The 20,822-nt window shown below is 43.2% G+C and overlaps 2 protein-coding genes and 1 long non-coding RNA gene across 4 annotated transcripts; all 3 read left to right on the top strand.

Annotated features, from left to right (window-relative positions):
- The first annotated feature begins 692 nt into the window (after positions 1–692).
- Positions 693–3,069, top strand: LOC135671953 (uncharacterized). Of its 2 annotated transcripts, XR_010512910.1 has the most exons (4): positions 693–711; positions 814–1,159; positions 2,090–2,379; positions 2,487–3,069. It is a non-coding gene; the product is annotated as an uncharacterized LOC135671953 (long non-coding RNA). The 2 variants fall into 2 exon arrangements; XR_010512909.1 differs by lacking the exon at positions 693–711 and having other exon boundaries at positions 780–1,159.
- Positions 3,070–4,771: 1,702 nt separating this feature from the next.
- On the top strand, positions 4,772–6,018 carry LOC103982100 (uncharacterized). The gene has a single exon (XM_009398912.3). The coding sequence runs from the start codon at positions 4,942–4,944 to the stop codon at positions 5,827–5,829; it is 888 nt and encodes a 295-aa protein (XP_009397187.2). The 5' UTR covers positions 4,772–4,941; the 3' UTR covers positions 5,830–6,018.
- A 7,132-nt stretch (positions 6,019–13,150) lies between these two features.
- Positions 13,151–14,854, top strand: LOC135671951 (dof zinc finger protein DOF1.4-like). The gene has a single exon (XM_065180392.1). The coding sequence runs from the start codon at positions 13,325–13,327 to the stop codon at positions 14,333–14,335; it is 1,011 nt and encodes a 336-aa protein (XP_065036464.1). The 5' UTR covers positions 13,151–13,324; the 3' UTR covers positions 14,336–14,854.
- Positions 14,855–20,822: the final 5,968 nt, after the last annotated feature.

Here is a 20,822-nt window from a genome sequence, read left to right as displayed (position 1 = left end):
TTACATCTCGATCGATCTTCATGTTTTGTGCGTCAAAAGCTTCATCTATTTTCACTTGTGACCAAAAAAGATATATATTTTTTTCTTATTTTTTTATATATAGTGGTTGGTGGTTTATCAAGTAATCATTTCTCGTTAAGAAAAAGGCAAATAAGAGAGCTAAGTAGGTAACATTAATTTGAAGCCTAGTCATCAAACATTAATTAAACTCGGACACTGATGAGAGTCTACCGGCTGTTGTTCCCACGACATGAGAACCCAAATATTTCAGCCTACTCTCCAATCAAAACCTGATACGTGGAGGCCATATGTATCCAGTTTCTAAAAGGTGACGTCATATTCTATTTTACCATTAAAGTGAAGTTTAGAATGCAAAGCAGCCACGTAAGCCTCTTTAACGTTAACATGAGAATAAAAAAAGTATGATCCATATGGGACAAAGTACATAAATAAATATTGAATAGGGATTTACCACAATAATTATATGTATATATATGCTAGATTTTGATGAGTAAATATGAGGGAACTCAAATGATTTGATGGTGTACGTACATGTCCCATATGTATATATAATTTTGTCCTAATTCCTGCACTCAGCCCAACGCAGACCGGTCCCTGTTCTTGATGACCCGGCCTTCCTATATTGCCATGTGGTGGAAGAGCTTCGGCGGTGGGGGTGTCCCTCCCGCTACCCCCCGAGACCGCGTCCAGGTTCATCGCACCGACACCGTCCCCCTCCTCGTCGGTTATTATTTATTCTGTCGAGAGCAGCAGCAATCGTGCACGAGAATTAGATTCCTGTTTTTTGTGTAGGTTTCATTCATCAATGTAGCTCCTCCATCTCCTCCCATTCCCTCACTTGTGTGGATTCTGAAGGTTTGGCTCTCTGTTCTTGGTGTCCTCTGCGTTAGCACGCATGTTATTGTGGTTTTTTTTCCTTCTTTTTTTTCTGAAACTTTGATTCTTTCTGCGGTCCGGAATGCGGAGCCCCCGATCGTGCCGCCCGCGGTGAGCGGCGGATGATGGCGCCGCCGTGCTGCTGCGCTATGCAGTCCGCCAGGAGGAGGGAGCCAGTGCCGCTGTGGGAGAGAAGGAAGCGTCGGTGACAGCGGCAAGGCCTCGCCGCCGGAGATCATGGATAGGGTTATGGAGATGTTGGGTAACAAAAGGAGTCCTTTTTTTTTTTTTTTTTTTTTCTCTCTCTCTATTAAATTTTATATTATTGCGTCATCGTTTCAATCTTCGGTTTGGTTTTGGATAGCTGATTTAGAAAAACTGGATTTTTCTTGGAATGTTCCGAGATTTGGAGTCCTCCGGCGATGATGTTAATTTATAACAATTTTTAAGTTGGTGATTCAAGGAATGCGATGTTCCTGCGCACGAGCAGTCCCACATAATCCTGAGACCTCGTTGGCCTGTAGGTGGCGATCTAATATGGTTCCTAGTCTTGGATGTGTTTGTTTGACTATTTCTTTCTTTCCCATCTTTAACTAGCTTGGAACCTCTACTTTGTGTGTTCATAATCGATCATGTTATTAGTCTGGTTTCATTAGTTATGTGCCAAATTTATCCATGATTAAGCAAATGGGGGTAATAAAGCTGATATGTTTTTAAAGGAGTGAAGTTTGATGAGATCTTAAAATAGATAATTCGTGTTGATATTTTATGTTGTGAATTTGGTTTTGTGATTGCCCGTACACAAGTTATGTCCATTTGTGGTCTTGCTAGAGTCATATGTTCCTTTCACCTTAGGAAAGCAAATGGAGTCTTTGAGTATTTCTGACATTTTACTTGGCATGTCATCCTGCTGCAGTTTGATATTTACTGAGATCTTGGAATAGAGGACCTGTGCTCATAATTAATGATATGTTATGAAGCTCGATGAGGACTACGGCAGTCCGATGGAGCAAAATATATTGTGGTCTTTCACATTTCACTTGGCAAATCGTTCTAATGTGGCCTGAATTTTACTGAGATCTCGAAACGGAGCAGCACTTTAACGATGTTATGAAGCTTGATGTGTTGTCTATTAGCGAAACATTCCAACTCTAGTAGTCACCGTAATCTGACATGAAGCTTTATGGAACAGTGGAGCAGAGGATGTCGCAGTGATAAAGAGTATGAGATGCTAACGGGACGACCATTTAGCATGCTCAGCCGAGACATAGAGAATCCATGATGCGGTGGAGAAACATTACAGCATCCACATTGAGCACATGTTCCCGGATGCCGCAGAGGTGCAGGCCATCCTCGTTCGACAAAGATGGGCACCAGGAGTCGTGCAGAGCCAGGAAGGATGTTGAAAGGTACCTGTTCATGCTTGGATCACCAAACAGAGGAGGAAGGATCAATCTCTTGTTCCCAGCGATTGTTATTCAGGTATCCATCTCCTATTTGTGAAACTAAAGAAGCACTAGCGAGTGTTTCCTAGTCCAAAATATGTGTGTGTGGTTCGATTTATTCAACGCATCATTTTATGTGTGCAGGTTGATTATGTTTTTGGAGACGTCAATGGTCTTCTTGGTAGCTTGAGAAAATGGAACCCGGTCGCGAATGTGGATGGATGGCAAGGAGCTGCATCGTCTAACAGTGCCTTACCACCAAGTGGCCGATGTGACTTTACAATCACGTCACAGGCGATGGAAGCCTCGTATATGGGGGGGGGGGGGGGGAGTCGGTTGGCCAACGAGTTGGGGAAGCTCTGCGCTCATGTTGCGGTAGCCATTTGCGCAGAAAGAACTTGTCGTCTTCTTCCACAAGAACACATCTCAGCACATCAAATGTCCCTCTGAAAGGTGGGATGTCGATTCGCCTACTGGCATTTGTCGATGCTCTTCGATGATGTTAGACCATGATCATCTGGATGTCGGATGATTACATCGTATCATCAAACCCTGTGGCTTGGTTAGCTTCTGCTACTGAGTTCCCCCTTTCTACTTCACTTCTCTCGGTTTCCTTCGAATGGCTTTGGAGGTCGTACATGGAGAAGGATATATTCTACTGTATAGTGAATCAAACTGACGTCTGTCATCGTATTTTTAAGAGTGATCTTAATTTTGGCTTCCTGAATCATTTTCTCTATCTTGTTGGAGACTTGGGAAGAGACCACTGCCCTCGATTCATATCGATCACAATGCCGACTTGTGGTGAAGTTTAGTTGGATCGGAGCAAGGAACGAATCGAATAAGAAACGACGACGACGTTGTTAAATCATTCCCCAGGCTCTGCTGCAATTACTAGAGCTGTTCTTCAACAATTGAACGGATCCTCTTGCACCACCAGTCGATGATGATGTGCTTCCGTTGTCAATCGAAGCGCGTGCGTCAGAGCTCATCAGGAAATGTTGCAAGTTACTGCTGGGATTTTGTCTTTGCCTTGTTTCGATCAGGCCTGACATGATGAGTTGTTTCAATCAGTTCTCGGATGGGAGTTAGGTCAGTTCGTGTCTAACCAACCTTTAGCGGTGGGAAGTCCTCCCTCCCTCCCTCCCTCCCTCCCTCCCTCGAGATACTACTAGTACACGTGTGGAGAACTAAAAGATAATGATCGAGGATGGTACGCACACGTTGTATCTTCCAAAAGCACAAGAATCTGTCACATCTTCTTTAATCCTATCAGAGAATTTTACGCCACATGAACTTTGACACATACGCTTCCTTCGCTCCAATTTCATTCATGATTCTACCACAAATTTCTTCAACGATAAATTAATTAATTAATTACGGGCACTGTGGATAGGTTGTATACTAAAGCAAAGGCATTCGTCGTTGGCACACCCTATCCCCTTCGTTAACTTCATTATTACTTACTCAAAACTCCTACGTATAGTGGGCATGAATCATGTTAACACTTTGATGTCATGGATCCGAGAGTCGATACAACTCGATTTTATCTCGAAGACATGAGATCGTCCAAGAATATCCTCACGAAGGCTGAAGTTGAATAGGAGCTTGTGAGGGTGGCTCTGATGTGGCCTCCGAGCTTTTGGGATAGTCCTGAGGTAAGGTTAGAATGGTTTTGATCTCCTCAAGATCCTGTATAATAAGTCGGTATCCGAAGAGAAAGAGGGGATTTTCGACTCGATCCATTTAACGCTCAAATTAGTTTGAGTGAAGATTATTTTTCTTTTAGGGTTTAGAGTCACGTTCTTGTTCAGGGTTCGAAAATCGATTTTTATACTTATGAAACCGGTGGGAGGAGACCATGACTGATAAGGACTGTCTCGTACGTCATTCTGTGATGCATTCATATAGACAATCAACTCGTATAGCCCCCTTATGACGTGGGCCGACTTGTACGATCTATTGTGGTGTGGCATCGAGCCATACGGCCCCTCACGGTGTGACGTTAGTAGAAGACGATCGAAGGGGTATCCTCACCTTCCCATCTCTTGTGTTAGGTTAGATAAATGTTCTATTATCTTGTATGTCAATTTTTCTATGATTGTCAACTGACCAAATTATAATTGGTATTGAAATATTCTCTATTAAATTCTTCTAATACTGAAATATAGGGATTTGACTTCTGCGTTATTATAGAGATAAATACAAAAATACTTCTTCAAAGTAAATTAAAAAAAAGCAGAGAAAAGAAAAAAGAAAAAAAATCCTCTTTTCCTTGTGATGAAGATAAGCCGCGCCTGGTGGCATGCCAAGGACCATTACAACGTTTTCGCGGGACCCACTTCCTCCCTCCACTCGCCTGCTTCCACGCCATCTCCGTTCCCCCACCTCTCTCTCTCTCTCTCCTCTCCACCACCACGGCCGCCGCCGCCTCAACCACAAAACCACAGAAAGAATCACACTACTGAAGCGCAGAAAACACCCAACGCGAATAATAAGGGTCTCTCTCTTATTAGTTCCCGTTCCCCACCCAATCAAAACTAGCAGATACTTGTCAGTGCCCAGCCCCTTCTCTCTCCCTCTCTCCCCCTCCCCCTCCATGGCTCTCCTCCCTCATCACTTCCTTCACTCGCCCACCACCGTTCACCACCACCATCCCCAGTCTCCTTCTTCCCATCTCAATTCCCAGCTCATCAAAAACCCCTCTTTTCCCCTTTCCAAACCCTCCTCCTCCACCTCCTCCAAGCACTTTTACCGCCCCAAAACCCAATCTTTCGCCGCTCGCTGCTCCTCTTCCTCCTCCTCATCTCCGCCGCCCGAGCGACCCGTCGCCAATGACCTCGTCGAGCTGCCCCTCTTTCCGCTGCCGCTCGTCCTCTTCCCGGGCGCCGTCCTCCCGCTCCAGATCTTCGAGTTCCGCTACCGCATCATGATGCACACCCTGCTGCAGACCGACCTTCGGTTCGGCGTCGTCTTCTCTGACGGAGGCTCCGTCGCCGACGTCGGCTGCGTCGGCGAGGTCGTCAAGCACGAGCGCCTCGTCGACGACCGCTTCTTTCTCATCTGCAAGGGCCAGGAGCGGTTCCGCGTCTCCCGCGTCCTCCGCTCCAAACCCTACCTCGTCGCTGAGGTCTCCTGGCTCGAGGACCGCCCTCCGCCGCGTCCGGCAGAGGGCGACGACCTTGAGGCCCTCGCCGCCGAGGTCGAAAACTATATGCGCGACGTCATCCGCATCTCCAACCGGCTCAACGGCAAGCCCGAGAAGGAGGGCGTCATGGACCTACGCCGCAACCTCTTCCCGACCCCCTTCTCTTTCTTCGTCGGGAGCACCTTCGAAGGGGCGCCCAGGGAACAGCAGGCGCTGCTGGAGCTGGAGGACACAAGCGCCAGGCTCCGCAGGGAACGCGACACGCTCCGGAACACCCTCAACTACCTCACCGCGGCCTCTGCCGTCAAGGACGCCTTCTCACCGTCCAACTCTTCCTAACAAGCATGTATACATTCTGCGGTGGAAGACTCGGAGAGACAAATAGACAAACAGGTTGTACGCAAGATATGTTTCTTTCGCTCTTTCTTTCCTTGTCCTCGTTTTCCTTTATCCTTGCGCCCTTTACTTCTGTCTTTTGTATAGATTTGTAATAACGATGAGTTCTAAAGTACTCTTTTTTTTTGTTTATCAATGTTCTAACTAGAAAATGTGTTGCCTGGACTCCAACAATCTGTGCATACTAGGGTTCTTGGCCATCTTTTGTGCACTTCTTATCTTTGTTTCTATCCCACGAAGATGATTATGGTGTATAATATGATTTCTAAAGTGCTCTTTCGATTGATGGACGAGCTAACTAGTAATTGTGTTGACTGAACTCAAACACCGAGTATCTTAAGGTTCTCATTCCGTCATAGGTACTCCTACATACATTTTTATGGTTAGAACCAACTGGAACACTTCATACCACAAATTCTCAGCTTAACTCATGGACCTTAGAAGTTTTGTCAGTCAGATAACGTAGAATGGATTTTGTGCAAATTCTTGGAGGATCTCTTCCACCATTGATTGCCTCATATTCCAAATTCTCAACTTCTCATGCTCCCTAGGAGTTTCGTTAGTCAGTCAATAAAGAATGAGGTTCGTCCACTTCATCTGTGTTATGGCAGGCATCCTTCGTTATTCTCACTGCAGCACTTCGTAGTGTTGAAGCCTGCCGGCCTGCTAATAAGAAGTATAGTTCTGATACTTGTGGTTGGACCTCGGCATACTATTTTCAGGGAGGAAATCTGACATAGCTGAGGTGGGCACTGAACCTAATTGATTTGCTAGTAAAATGGCTCATATCTATATGTGGAGTACCACCTAATTCAAAACCTTAGTTATCAGGTGGATTACATTTTCACATTTTCTGATTCTTGAAGTGAAATAAAGAGATTTGCCAATAAATGCCATGGCATGATTTTTAATTTGCACATCATCAATCAGTCATACTCCATAATATGTTTGATGATGCAAATTGCAACAACACAAATTACTCTAGGAACGATAATTGCTTTAAAACAAACAAGAGACTGAAAGAGCTCTCACTGCAAGTGATAGACTACTCATTTACTATGTGACAAGCTTTAGAAGGAAATTAGAACATTTCAGGTGCAGCAATAGTAAACTTTTCGTGCTTTTGTAACAAAAGATTCAGGGCAAAAGAACTAGTATCTGATGTTCCTTTAAACTCCTTTTTTTTTTTTAATCAAATTTCACACAAGCACTTCTCTAATTTCTATCTGTGAAGACAATAAGGATGCACTATGAAGTAGTCCAAGCTATTCAGCTCCTTGAGTTAATTTTCTAATATCATTCTGGTGTTAGCTTGAAGGATATCCATATTTTCTGTTTGGATATCAACCAGATTGGCTAGGTCTATAATAGTCGGAATTGGGAGCGTGCCCTTCTAATGAAACCAACCAACACTGTCATTAGAAAATGGACACCGGACCTGGATGCATTGCGAGCAATATATCTTAGGTGCTCCATACAGAAAGCAAAAGCTCCAAGTGAACAACGGACAAGAGAATGCAAAATGGGAGACCAAAGAACTAGGAGTCTTACCGAATTGTTGGATATTCCGTAACATAGATGTTCCAGTAACAAATAAGTGGTTTGAGCAAAGAGTGAGATGAATGAGTGGCGACAAACTAAAGACGCATTAGAGGAACCCAGAGCTCTGCAAACTGGCAACCCTGTGAACTAGGTATTTATGCAAAAGCTGCTTGAATATGTAAATATCAAGAAATTATTCAGTAAATAACATATGGAGAGAAGCACACTTAGCATTTCTTGAAAATATCCTTGTATTTGTAAATCCTGTCTGTAAATCCAAAATTTGCTGCTTTTTCTGGAAAGTAATAATCATTGGAATCATTACTCATCCTTCCATTTTTCCCTCTGAATTAAAATTAACTGATGCTGTACTTTCTCTGTATGATATGGCAAACATCAATGGGAGCTATGTGCTACAGTATATAGAGGAACAACATGATATTAGTGATATTAGGCCTCATATTACTTTGACTATCTTAAGATCTGGTTGGCTGGAGCATCGTCTGCATAATCTGATTCTTTTGTCTATGTACTAGATTTCTTCTGGAGTGTTATAATAGCAAGTGCTGATGAACCTCTTTTTCCATGAATAGCTAGTTAGTTTTCTGAATTTTTACTCAGATCCTCACCATCTATCTCATAATTTGAGAATTGGATAGAAAGTCTTAACAAATCCATTCCGTCTCAGCCCAACTCTTTTTCCATCATATATTGGAGTCCAACAATTTCTTGTCCGAGGAATTCCAGAAGGCTCTTAGAAGATTATTTTGTTGTCCTTGTAATATTTATAATCTCACCTCCTGATGGATGCAAGAGTATGGTTAACCTTTGTGTTTTGTTATCCGAAAGAAGTTAAATATTGTCAGTCTCATTTCTGGTTGGATATATAAAAGCCTAAACCTGTCCGGTATACACAAGTATTCCTTACCTGCTAATGTCCAAGATTCATATTTTGGCTTCTGGCAACATTGTTGTAGAATTGTTGAGTGAATTAGCTGGGAGAGATTGCCAGCAGAAGGAAAATATTGGATACAAGTTAAATATTGGCAGAAGAAGAAGAATTTTATAGGGTAATGACCATAGGTAAAGGTTGAGTAATTGATCTATTAGCCTACATTGGCAAGAGCCATTTATATACTATATTGTATGTTATTAAAAAAATAATTATAGATTAATTTTTTGTGTGTGTTTTTATTTCTTCCTTTCTTTCTTAAATGGTGACATGGTGGTTTGGTAACCTTCTCTTTCAGAAAGGCTGGAGGATAGCCATATGGTATCAGGATGTTACTATCTGTCTGAGGAACTTGCAAATGTTTGAAGCCATTATTGTGTTGGAATAAAATTTCACAAGGAGCTCCTGACAGAAAAAAAAAAGAAAAAGAAAAAGAAAAATCTAGTGGCAAGGGAAAAAGAGAGTACCGAGTATTCCCCTATGGTTTTAGAGCAGAGAGATAAGAAGGTGATGATGCTCATCGACTTCCTCTTCGCATCATCACGTAGGCTGTTAAGATTGTGGCATCCCTGCTTTAAGAACAGGGCAGATAACCAGTCTCTCTCGTAAGGTGCTCTTAGGTCCCCATAGAATTTTCATCCCAGAGTTACTTGCAACACTAGAAAAATTATGTTTTCCCGAAGCCTTTTGTGGAAGCACCTGCAACTCAATTCTTGGTTGGCTGAACCGGTCCCACCTGAGTTTTTATCAGAGTTCATATTCGAGGCACAATAGTAGCTGCAATGTGTTGGGGGGTAGATTTATCGACAATGGATGATATGAAATTGTGGATTAGATTGTTGTCTACTATAAAGCAAGCTGACAAAAATGATGAAGACTGGAAGACTGTGTGCTTGTTTCTTTCATCCAAGACACAGGAGGGGAGGGTGTTCATGTGGAGGATGAAAGTCTGGGTTGTGGATGCTGAATTGGATCCGAGTTAAGACAGGGAAGAATGCTCTGACTTGGGCCATTCTTTTCACAATTCAGCATGTTTAACTCATGATCAACAACATCGAAGATGAATCACTGGGTGGGATGGTGATTATGAGGGTATATATTGGCCAGATGGATTGACCACTAAGAAGAAGGACAAAAAAAATATTTGGGGCATGTGATCAGAAGCATATGGCATTTGAATTATCAGACGATGGCTTCTCAGACAGGGGGTTATGATCGTAGGCAGGAATAGGATAAGCAATTAACCTTGACTACAAGGAGAGACAAATCTGCTGATAGCACGTATGGGTAGAACCTCGGCCACGAGGAGAGACTCGTTTCAATCAGTTGTGTGGAGAAAAATCTGCTAGGAACAATGTGTGATCGTGGTTGAACCACTGTAGCTCTGCTTCCTTGCAGCTTCCTGGTAGAACAATGAGATAGATTAGGAATGTTCTCATGGTAAACGTTTGACCATCCACATCAAACCACAGGGATGAAGCAGCACCTTAGATTGCAAACCACGACTCCACCCACCATTACCGGTGATACTTGGTAAAAAGCAAGCATTGTTCTTCATGAAGAATGACTTGACATCGGGCCACCATTATCCAAAAGTAATTTACTGAACATGAACAATCACATACTGCACCTACTCACATTCTGTACACTCTGGGAACTGATACAAGTGCTCCGTGTGTATTACTGTTATCGAGCTATGTGAGCGAGCGGTCGAGAGCCACCCGACGAAAAATTTGATGCTCTGTGCATGGTTCTCACACCATCAAATGATGGAATGACTCATTCGTCTCTTTGCCTAATAACTTTTTAGGGAATCTCTGTTCTCATATGAGATCCAAATCAGCAACTTTTCTCGAGTTTCAACCCTCAAAAGAAAAAAAGAAGCTATATATGATGAAAAGGTCAGCTGAAATACAGAAAGATAGAGAGAGATATATACGTTTTCTTTTCTGGCACTGAAACAAAACAACAAAGTTTTAACACAAGAAGAAGCATATCGAATGGAAATATTATAGGTAGGCACAAAGTATATTAGTAGGGTGTCCGGAAGATGGTATTTTTGCTGGCTAACTTCCCAAATCAATCAGCATTAGCATATCCCTCCCGATCATACACGAGACAGTGCATGGAACGTGGACCAGTCTAAGAGTCTGGAATGCGGCAAGGGAGAGGACTGGCCGGCCTCAGAAGGCAACAATACTTGTGTCTTGGATTCCACCGAGCAAGCTGCCGGGCATTAGTAGATGGAAAGTGACCAGCAGACCAAGACTAGTGGGGTAGGTAGTTGATTGATGCAATGGCTAGCTACGAGATAGCAAGCACGCAACAGATTGCAAGTACTCAAGGCACATTATATGGCCATGGATTTACATGATTGATCGAGAGGGCTGTGATGAGCATGCGGTGGCATGTCGTGAGTAGATTTTGTGGTCAACGACATGATCAATGGGGGAGAGGAAGAGAATGATTGAAAATAATGGTCTAACTTCACCATATTATGAAGTCCCACAAGTTGGAGACGTTTATTCGAACTGGACCATGACAAGCTGTCCCGAGGTGCAACTCCATTATTATGAGGACACATGCATGCGATGCGATTCAACGTGATGGATCATTTTAAGTATGTTGTGCCCTGCTGCCAAGTCTTTATCCAGAGGAGGAAACCGATACCGAGGTTTAAGATAGATACGTGTTTTGCTTCGGTACAAGGAAGGACAAGATACCCCCGCACCGTCACATACGAGAACACTTCCACTTGATGAATCTTCCAATCTTTAGAATTTAATCTAATCATGATCGCTGCATCTATTTGTAAATGGCAACACTGTTCCTTTTTTATTTGGAAAAATGTTTGAGATTTCCGAAGAGGATGATGCAAAACACCTGATGAATGATGTAGTCTTAGGACGGTGCCAACATTATCTTAAAGACGATGGCTTGTTCGATTCGTTGGTGATCGATGAGGAACCACCGATTAACTCCTGCATCTGTTCTCGATTAAAGGCCTCATCCATTGAGAGCTGAAGAAGAAAACAAGGAAAATAAACTAGAAATTTCCCCAGCCGAGTGCCTTTCGGGATTCTGAACCGGATGGAAGTGTGAACGAGAAAGTGTGTTCGGCAACAGCTAGTTTGGATCCTTGCGAGTTTTGCACAGAGTCTATTCTTAATTTCCTCTTGTCTTACGTTCGGAGAGGGGACTGTCATCAATTTGCTGCAGCTTCGATCGTCCCCATTGGCCGGAAGCAAACGAACGACTCCACCAAGGCACTCACTCCCCTTCTTATTCTTTTTTGTTTAAAGGTACACAGAATTCCTTTGCTAAAACATCTTTCAGAAATCGTGAAAAACGACACTCGTCTTTCGTCAAAACACTCTTATTTGATGCCATGCTTGTTGATCACCATTTTCATTTCTTTTATTTCTGACATCCAACAACGAAAAGAAATCGCAGAACAAAGTCCGCTCCTCTGCTAATGTGTGAAATGCCCAGTTACCCAGTCAAAGTTTCACACCGTCAAAGCTCCCTCTATGGTGACGAGACCCTATCACGATGTATATACATACATATTTATTTTCTTTAGCTTGTATTTTTTTCACTCGCCAAGAAACAGCCACATGTGGTGGTCAACCCACCCACAAAGACTTGTTTCTCATGTCACACCCGAGGTAATGCATCGTTTGCGCGTCCTCCGTGGGAATGTAGTGTTTGTCCTACTGCTTACTTTGCAGGAGACGGTGTGGAATCGTGTTTGGGGAAGGGAACATTGAGACTGAGATGCTCTTGGCTTGTTTGTGCTGTTGACTTTGCCAGTCAACGTTTGGTGGACGAGGATGGACGCTTCTTATCCCCCTCCACCATGACCTCGTGTCTCCTGCAGATCCATCCCTGTTCTCACGGGATCCTCAATTTCACTTGTCTACGCCTTGTGCTGCACACACTATATTGAATGCAGTCACCAACAGGACAGAGACGATGACACTTAATTCTCGAAGAGGGAGGAGAGGGCAGAGGAAATGGTAGTTTCATCGATTAAGATGGAGAAGGAGAGGGAGATAACAATTCAAGTACCAAATTGGATCACCCACCACCACGGATGAAACAGGGATCCATGGAGTATTTATTCGATTAAATAAATACTCAAGGGTTTTCTAGTCTTTTCTCATCTGTCCTCGGTCGGATTCTGGAGTAACTGCGTGTATATTGTTTTCCCTTCTTTGACGTGCAGGAAATACGCAGACTCAGGCACTGCACGGGCTGCCCACACTCCGTGAGCGGGTCTTCTGCCCTCTTGAAAGCAGTGGCACGCATTCCCACCGTCGCACGGACGACATTAACCTGTTTTCGTTCCCATACACGCCATCTCTTGTCGCCTTCCCACGCCAATTTCCTTCCTTCCTACGTCTCAAAACCACAGTGCGACGCGACCGAATTATCGGAGATAATGCCTCTCCAGTGGGAAGAAAGGATTGCCTCGTTTTGCTCGCACAGTCTCTTGGGATTCCCCTCTACCCTCTTCGCAATTAAGATCACCCCCATCCGATTGACCTCCTCCTTCCTCCCCCTACACCACCATCCGCCGCGACTCCACTACGCTTAATTCCTGGCCTCCAGAAGTCGGTCTTCTGCGGACCCCATCAAAGTCTCCTCTTCCACATTGTACCATTTGGGAAGGGGAAGGGATCCTCTGTAACGGATACGAAGAGCAGCTAAGCTAGGCATCATACCCTGAGGCAATAATGGCCACAGGTGCCTTGCGCAAGTTCTCATGTCGTACCTATCTTTATCTCTATCACCTTCAGTCAATAAGACTGCATTAAGCTCTGTTTTGTTGGTTAGCTCTTGTCGGGGAACCTTCCTCTCAAGTCTATCATTCGGCAGCTCTGGTCCATTCCTCTCATATCTCAACCATTTCTTGTTCGCTCCATCTCTTTCTTGCAGAGGATGAGAGATAGGTTCCTTATTTCTGGACACGGTAGCACCAGGGCTACCCGCCGCATCAACTACAGAAAGTACGGCATTACCGCTGATCGTATGGACTCCGGCAGAAGCAACATGACCAGCACAACCACTGCCCTCGCTGCTGCTCGGATCGCGGACCGACCATCTTCACAAGAACATCAAGCGGCCCTCCAGTGCCCGCGTTGTGATTCCACCAACACCAAGTTCTGCTACTTCAACAACTACAGTATGTCGCAGCCTCGGCATTTCTGCAGGGCCTGCAAGCGCTACTGGACGCGAGGCGGCACCCTCAGGAACGTGCCCGTAGGTGGTGGATGCCGGAAGAACAAGCGCGTCAAGAAGCCGACGACGATGACCGCCAAAGTATCGCCTCACTGTCCGCCTCTGCCTCGCCCGATTGTGCTGCCTAACACTCTCGAGTCGCTGTCGCCGCCCCGTTGTACTTCCAAACACATCGATTCATCCATATTCCGTTCATCGCCAACTTTACCAGACACAATCCATATCCCTGCTTGCACCGCTGCCTTCGATCCCCAGCCCCAGGTCAGTGCACTTGGAGCCGGATTTCCCCCTAACCGAGGCGACGACGACGAGTACCATCTCCGCCAATTGTTTGAGCAACTGCCGCTTACGAATGAGTACCCACTGTTTGGATCGTCGTTGTCGTCGGCCTCCGCGGCATCGCTTCTGGTTTCCAGCCTTGAGCAGCCGGGGAGAAATGAAGGCAGTCAAGCCTTGTTGGCCCAGGAGGACCTGCGAGAATTCGGCAACTTTGGAACGATCAAGGAAGTGAACAACCAACAAGGTGAGACGAATGGTAGGATCAACAACAGCCACATAGGTTGGCAATTCTCCACAGGGAATTCTTTGGGAGCTTTTGGCTCGGCTGCCACCAAGGTCTCACCAACCGATACCTCGTTTCTGTACTCGAGAGAAGCCACTGGTTGGGCGGACGCCGTCAGCGGCTGGTCGTCAGCTGCACATCTGATTTAGCCCGAAATCCAGTACCATTCCTTTCTTCGCTTTCGTCTTGCTAGCTAGCTAGGTATCTTAAATCTATTGGAGCATATATCTTACTGATGTGCACTAGTGGTAGTGGTAGTGATGGTGAGGATATATATAGTGAACTAGACGTATTCATCTCATCGAGGTGGCGTCGCTGTTGCCGGAGGAGTGGATCGGAGTGATCATGTCGGTTTGCATTAAGCTTCTGAAGCGGTTCGGTTTCTCACTGAATATGGCATCATGAAGAGCATTTGCTCCGAGAGGAACCTCGGATCCATTCGGCTAGCTCCGGCTCCCGGAACACTTAGAACAACATGTCTGGTCTGGTCTGATCTGAACTGAGAAGAGAAAGGGAAGAACAGCGGAGTTGGAGGAGTAATTAAGTTGGATTTTGATGCGTGTATGCATGTATAGGGTTTCTAGTTAGTGGTGATAGGCACAGAGGGATTTGTTCTTGATATGTTGTTCTGAGCTTAATTAATAGTGCACAAGCCTGCATTTGATTTCCTTTGATTGGTTTCAAGAGGAGTTACTATTGTTGAGGGTGAGATCTCATTTCAATCACGAGGATTAATTAACTCTTGAACTTGCTTTGCACCTGTACTTCTTCTTCTTCTTCTTCTTCTTCTTTCCTTCCTTCCTTCCTTCCTTTGATGTCAGCTGTGGGTTATTTATCTATGCAAATTACTTGATATGCATAATATTTACATTCTATCTGATGGGATGGATTATTTATTTATTTATTTATTAAAAAATAAAAAAAGATGTGTTTGGAGGACGTAAAATAAAAAGAGACTCTCTCTCTCTCTCTCTCTTAGAGCTTCTCCCTCTACAAGACAATGTACGACAAAGGTTAAGTGGGATCATTAAATTCTAACAACACCGGTCGAGCATAAAATCCCTCAATATAAGTCCTCCTACGAGAATGCAAGGCATAAATCTGCACCAGTAATTTACCATCCAAATCCACACACGAATGGATTTCAAGCAATCAAACTCCAAGAAAGAGATTCATAACCATGTTCACTAATATAAATTCAACTATTACGTCGTCAACGTTTCAAATCCCAACACCACTACCATGTTGGAGGTTTAGACAAACTATGTCCGAGAGACTTCGATCGGACTGACTTGGAAAGACTCGACAATAAGATGCAGAACACCGTGGGCTGTTAGCATGGTCCGGAGCAGACGCAGAAAAGAAATAAGATGTAGCAATATCCATCGTCGTAACCCTGAGCTGAGCATGATTCGTGGCACTTGTGGTCGCTGAAGCAAGCGCCATGAAATTTCTTATTCCGGCTGACGCACGTTCGATCGAGAGAAGCCCTCGAAACCACTTGATCCACTTCTGCAGAAACAAAAAAACACCGATTTCTTTCTTTCTTGCTTTCTTTGTTTTTAATATCATGTAAGAGTAAAGAAAATTCAGACATCACTTCATACGATCGATCGTATGAGCCATCAACTACTTGTTTTTTGTTTGGCGAGAAAAGTGGTCGAATATTCAAACATGCATGAAAGAATCTAGTTTGTAGTTTCCGATGGAAAAAAAAGGTCATGAAATTGCACGAGCCAATGAAGGAAAAAACTTGTTGGCACAGAGAGTTTTGTGTTTTTTTTATGCAAGATTGGATTGGTCACCTGAAGCCAAAAGAAGCATGATCATTAGTAGCAGAGAGCATGAGACGGACTTCTTCACCTCCATTGTGACGAGCTACTTGCTGGGATGAGATGTTTGTTGCGATGACCGCAAATGTAGATCGGATCCTTTTATACCGGTGGAGTTGAGACTTTTTAGAAGGGAAAAAGATTCTTCGATAGGAAATTATGACATGAACTGAAAGCTTCAAATGCTTGCCTTGCATTCAGTGATTGCACAATTGAGGTAGACATGAACCGAATATGAGTAGATTCCAAGTTTTTAGGCATTGACATGCATGTATTCTGAATCGTAGTGATTGATAGTCCTCTATCTACATGCATTGTTGACGAGGTCTGGTTGGGGAGGATGAGAAGGAAATTAGGAGGCTTCGTGGCAGGAGATCATCGTGTACAGAATTAAGACCTATCAGGTAAATAACTTGGCAAATACTCTTATTAAGGAGTAAGCTGTGAAATGGACTGAATAACCTACCTTGGTAGGTTCGGGCTAAAAAGATGAATCTTCCGCCAATTTTTTCTTTTTATTTTAATTTACTGTGACAATTTAAATTTAGTTTCATCTACAATTTAACTTTTGTGTCATATCATAATGTCTAACACGACAATCATTACCTATACTAAAATTAGTTGAAGTAACATCCTATACTAACGGCGCCGATGTGGGGTGTGGAAATGTTCAAAAACGTCGAGCATGTTGATTTGAGTTGATTGCATAAGGAGAGTCACAAGAGAACTAGAGCATGCCACCTTGAATCGTCCGAGTATTGAATGTAGGAGATGTGCGAGGGTGTCGAGCGTGCCAATTTGAATTGTCTGTGAAGGAGTGTCGAACGTAGGAGAGTGTGTTGTCATAAACTGCACGCAAAGAGAGTGTTAAATGGAGATGTACGAATGAGGTATGATAACTAGAATTACTTATAGTAGAAATGACGAATGTAGGAGATGCACAAGAGCGTTAGAGTGCATCGAATTGAACTACCCACATAAGGAGCACAGTACGTATGAGATGTGCAAGAGAGTTGGAGCATGTCGGCTTGAATACCCATGTAAGGAGCACTGGATGTAGGAGACATGTAAGAACTTTGGGGCTTGTCGACTCAAACTACCTATATAAGAAATGTCGGATGTAGGAGACAAACGAGGGCATATGTGATGCTAAAAAGAAAGTGTTGCGATTGTAATGAAGTGACATGAAGAAATACTATAGTCATTGCAAAGGCAGAGCAGAGTTGAAACATTGTGGCTATCTTGGACATGTGATGGATTTGGAATACCGCGGCCTTCTCAAAGAGGTAGCGGACTCAAAATATCATGGTTGTATATGGACTTGAAATGTCATGACCATATCAAAGAGACGATGAATGGAGACATCATCACAAGTTGAAATTATGGCGAGTTAAGATATCGTAGTCGATTCGATGTTGCAGCGAACAGAGATGTCGTGATAATCTTGAAAAGATGCAATGGACGGATACATTGCAACTAACTCGATGTTGTAGCAAATAGAGATACTATTACTACCTTGAAAATAGAGATACTATTACTATCTTGAAAATACTATTAATTTATCCAAAAAAAATTAGATATATTTTTTATTTATTTATCGAGTTGTCACTTAAAATTAACTTGAGTTTCGAAAGAATCGTGTTACGAACAACTCGACATGAACCCTGAAGCGTAGTGTGATTGTCCGTACATTTGATCAAGCAGTTGGATCAGGTTGAACCCGCATCGCCAAACGCAAGAGGGCAACCTTATCATCATGTAGGCCCTTTGTCATCAAAAGAAGTTGGTGCGGCATGTCCAATAGTTCTTGATTGGACTTCACCTGTTTGGGTCCCGATTGATCACAAACAATGGTCACATCAGTTCTATACTTGATCTAAAATCATCCACGAAGATCGACGGTGCCCAAAAATGGAATTTTTCTTTTGCCAAATAAAATGTTTGTAGCTATAATGTAGCTCACGTGTGTTTCATAAAGATATAAGCATTTGAGAATTGAAGGGATCGCTGAGAAATGGAACTCTATCTTCTGCAACTGAGCTGTAAAAAGGCATTACGTGTGCAACTTATAAGGTTGGCCACTAAAACATAATAATCATCTCTTAATGTATTCAGCCATATGCTGTACATGACATCATTTAGTTTTCATTACATAAAAGAAGCTGAAATCGAATACGTCAGCTAAGTTAGTTAGCTGATAAATATTTTAATAGTAAATTTTACTTTTTTATTACCCCTCCCCAAAAATAAAAACCTTAGTTTCGACGACACGAAGCAAACGAGAAGCAGTGCAGAGGATCGGACATCGGTGCAGTGCAGGGCAGCGCTGCTTACTTCAGCCGCATGCCACGCAGAGGCAGACAAAGAAGAGAAAGCAATGTCCACCGATGGCGCCCTGACTCGCGCATGAGTCACTGCACTTGCTGTTGGAGAAGCAGAAGCCATGATACTTGTTGTTCACGTGAGCACACACGACAGATTTAGATTCCGCCGCAACTCCAGGTCTCGCAGGAACCACTAGATCCACTTCTGCAATAAGAAGAAGAAGAAGAAAGAAGAAGAAGAAGAATCATAATTCGATGGTTGTTTCTTTTGGGAAAATGGTCTCATATTGATGGTTGTATCAAACATGAAATAACCTAATTTCAAGCTTTCGATGGAAAATGCCATGAAATAGCACGAGTAAATGAAGAAAAAACGAATGTTTATGTGGGCAGATTGAAAGCAGTGGGTGACCTGAAGCCAATAGGAGCATGATTAGTAGCAGAGAGCATGTAATGCACTTCTTAACCTCCATGGTGAATGAGCCGCTTGCTGTGATGAGTGCAATGGAGATGAGATCCTTTTGTGGTGGTGAAATTTAGAATTTTTGGAAGGGAAAATGATTCTTCGATAGGAAAACATAACATGGAAAGACTTGTTTTAAATGCATGCATTGCATCCAGTGGACACGCGCAATGGAGGAGGACATAAACCAGTGTTTTTAGGCTAATATTAACCTGCCTATGACTTTTTTTTTTTTTCCTATGGTTTGATTCGATTACCACACGTCAAAGTTTGGATTATTTGTCGATTATAAATGATATGAGGAGTGTGACGACATGTAGGCAGCCAACGACACATCACTCCCATTCGCCTGACATGTCAAAAGGATCCCAGTCTCACGTGACAAGAAAGCTAGATTGACAAAAACTGTTATGCCATAACCATTGCCTTGATAGGCCGATACGTGATCTCTTAGTTCATTGATGGTTGAATGGAGTATGTAACCATTCCTGATATTTATCGCTATCTCGATCACCCATTGCACTCACTACAAAAACACCCCTCGGGTGTGTTCTTAGAGGATTCTCTCTCCTTCATTTTCTTACTTGTATTACTTTACCGAATCCTCCAAACCTTTATTAACATAAATATCATAGAGGACGGACTTATCAGGTATACCCCCGATATAGTTTCTAGAAGATCTCGGCTTGAATCCCCAACTTCCCAACACCTCAGCATGAGACAAACTCGGAAGTGGTTTCTTCGATTGGCTCCACCCTAATCCATGTATCGAACAACCAGAATATGATTTAATACTAGCCACATCATTTGCTTCTTATTGTGCTTCCAGAAAAAGACTTAATCTAGCATAAGGTGCATCATCCTCCGAATTCCATTGTGTTGCCTATAGTGGAAGCTCCCACGGACGACGACCACCATATATTGAGTTCCCCAAGTTTGACCTTAGGGGAACCTCTATGTGAGTTCACGTCAGTTAAGCCACTAACTCACCAGAAGGGCCCATGCTCATGCCCTATGCTCCAACTGGAGCATAAAGGGATTGCCAATTTGACGACCCGAGGAGGTTTGTATCGGTAGATCATTCTATTATTCTTGCACCACCTACTTCTTCTGTCTAGATGGTGCTTGTCAACACAGTGGAAGAGAACCCTAGAAATTCATATTAGTTAAAAAGAAAACAAGATAGTTAGTTCTCGAATTCAAAGGAAAGAAATCTTAAAAAGAATATGCAATTACCCAACCTGATGCGTGAGATTGAACTCCGCTTCAATGACCCACTACTCACTCATATGATCGTGGATTCCACAAACAGGAAGTAGGTTGAATCAACATCAGGAATAATGTTGAGCCTTCGACACTCCATAAAAAGAGAGTAGAGGGAGAACTCAAGTGGTGTATGTATGAAAATAGTGATTCAACATGTAGGGTCGATTATTAGGCCAAGTAGCTATAAGTCCAAACTCAAGTGGGATGTTGATAACAAACTTTACATGTTATAAACCTTCAAGACTCATATATGAGTCGAAATTATAGGAGTCCATCAAGGATTATGGGACCTTATTGCTCGAGAGACTCACCCCTGAAGGAGGAGCAAGTCTGCCTCACTGAGACTTGGGGAATAATGGTATCGACAACTAATCCAAATCCCATGTGGAGGAATAAGACATCTCAGACCTTCGAATGTGGGGTTCAGGAGTCCACTATTCACTTTAAAGCTCAAAGTTCTAAAAGATCCGATTGCAAGGGTTGCAAGAATGCATCAAGAGAATGAAGGTAAGGCATCCTCTATTTATAGGATCAAGCAACCCTTGAGTTTCATATCTAAACCCTCCATTTGCGTGCTGATTTATCTAGATAGATAGCATGGCAGAACTAGATGGTCATGAAAGATTGATCCCTGGGACTATGATCTACTCAAATCTCTGATGGTTCCATTGGAGGTTGATGTGAGGCCCAATGATTTGGCCATACAAGCTCATTATTAAGTAATCATTATTGAATCTCGAATTTTGATGAT

The sequence above is a fragment of the Musa acuminata genome, chromosome BXJ1-4 (assembly GCF_036884655.1).
Source record: "Musa acuminata AAA Group cultivar baxijiao chromosome BXJ1-4, Cavendish_Baxijiao_AAA, whole genome shotgun sequence".
NCBI classification, from domain to species: Eukaryota; Viridiplantae; Streptophyta; class Magnoliopsida; order Zingiberales; family Musaceae; genus Musa; species Musa acuminata.
The sequence above is the reverse complement of the archived record's forward strand: the minus strand, read 5'-3'. Positions and strand labels throughout refer to the sequence as shown.

Excerpts from the sequence above, each read along its gene's own strand:
- LOC103982100 (XM_009398912.3), top strand. The coding sequence starts at position 4,942 with ATGGCTCTCCTCCCTCATCACTTCCTTCACTCGCCCACCACCGTTCAC.
- LOC135671951 (XM_065180392.1), top strand. The coding sequence starts at position 13,325 with ATGAGAGATAGGTTCCTTATTTCTGGACACGGTAGCACCAGGGCTACC.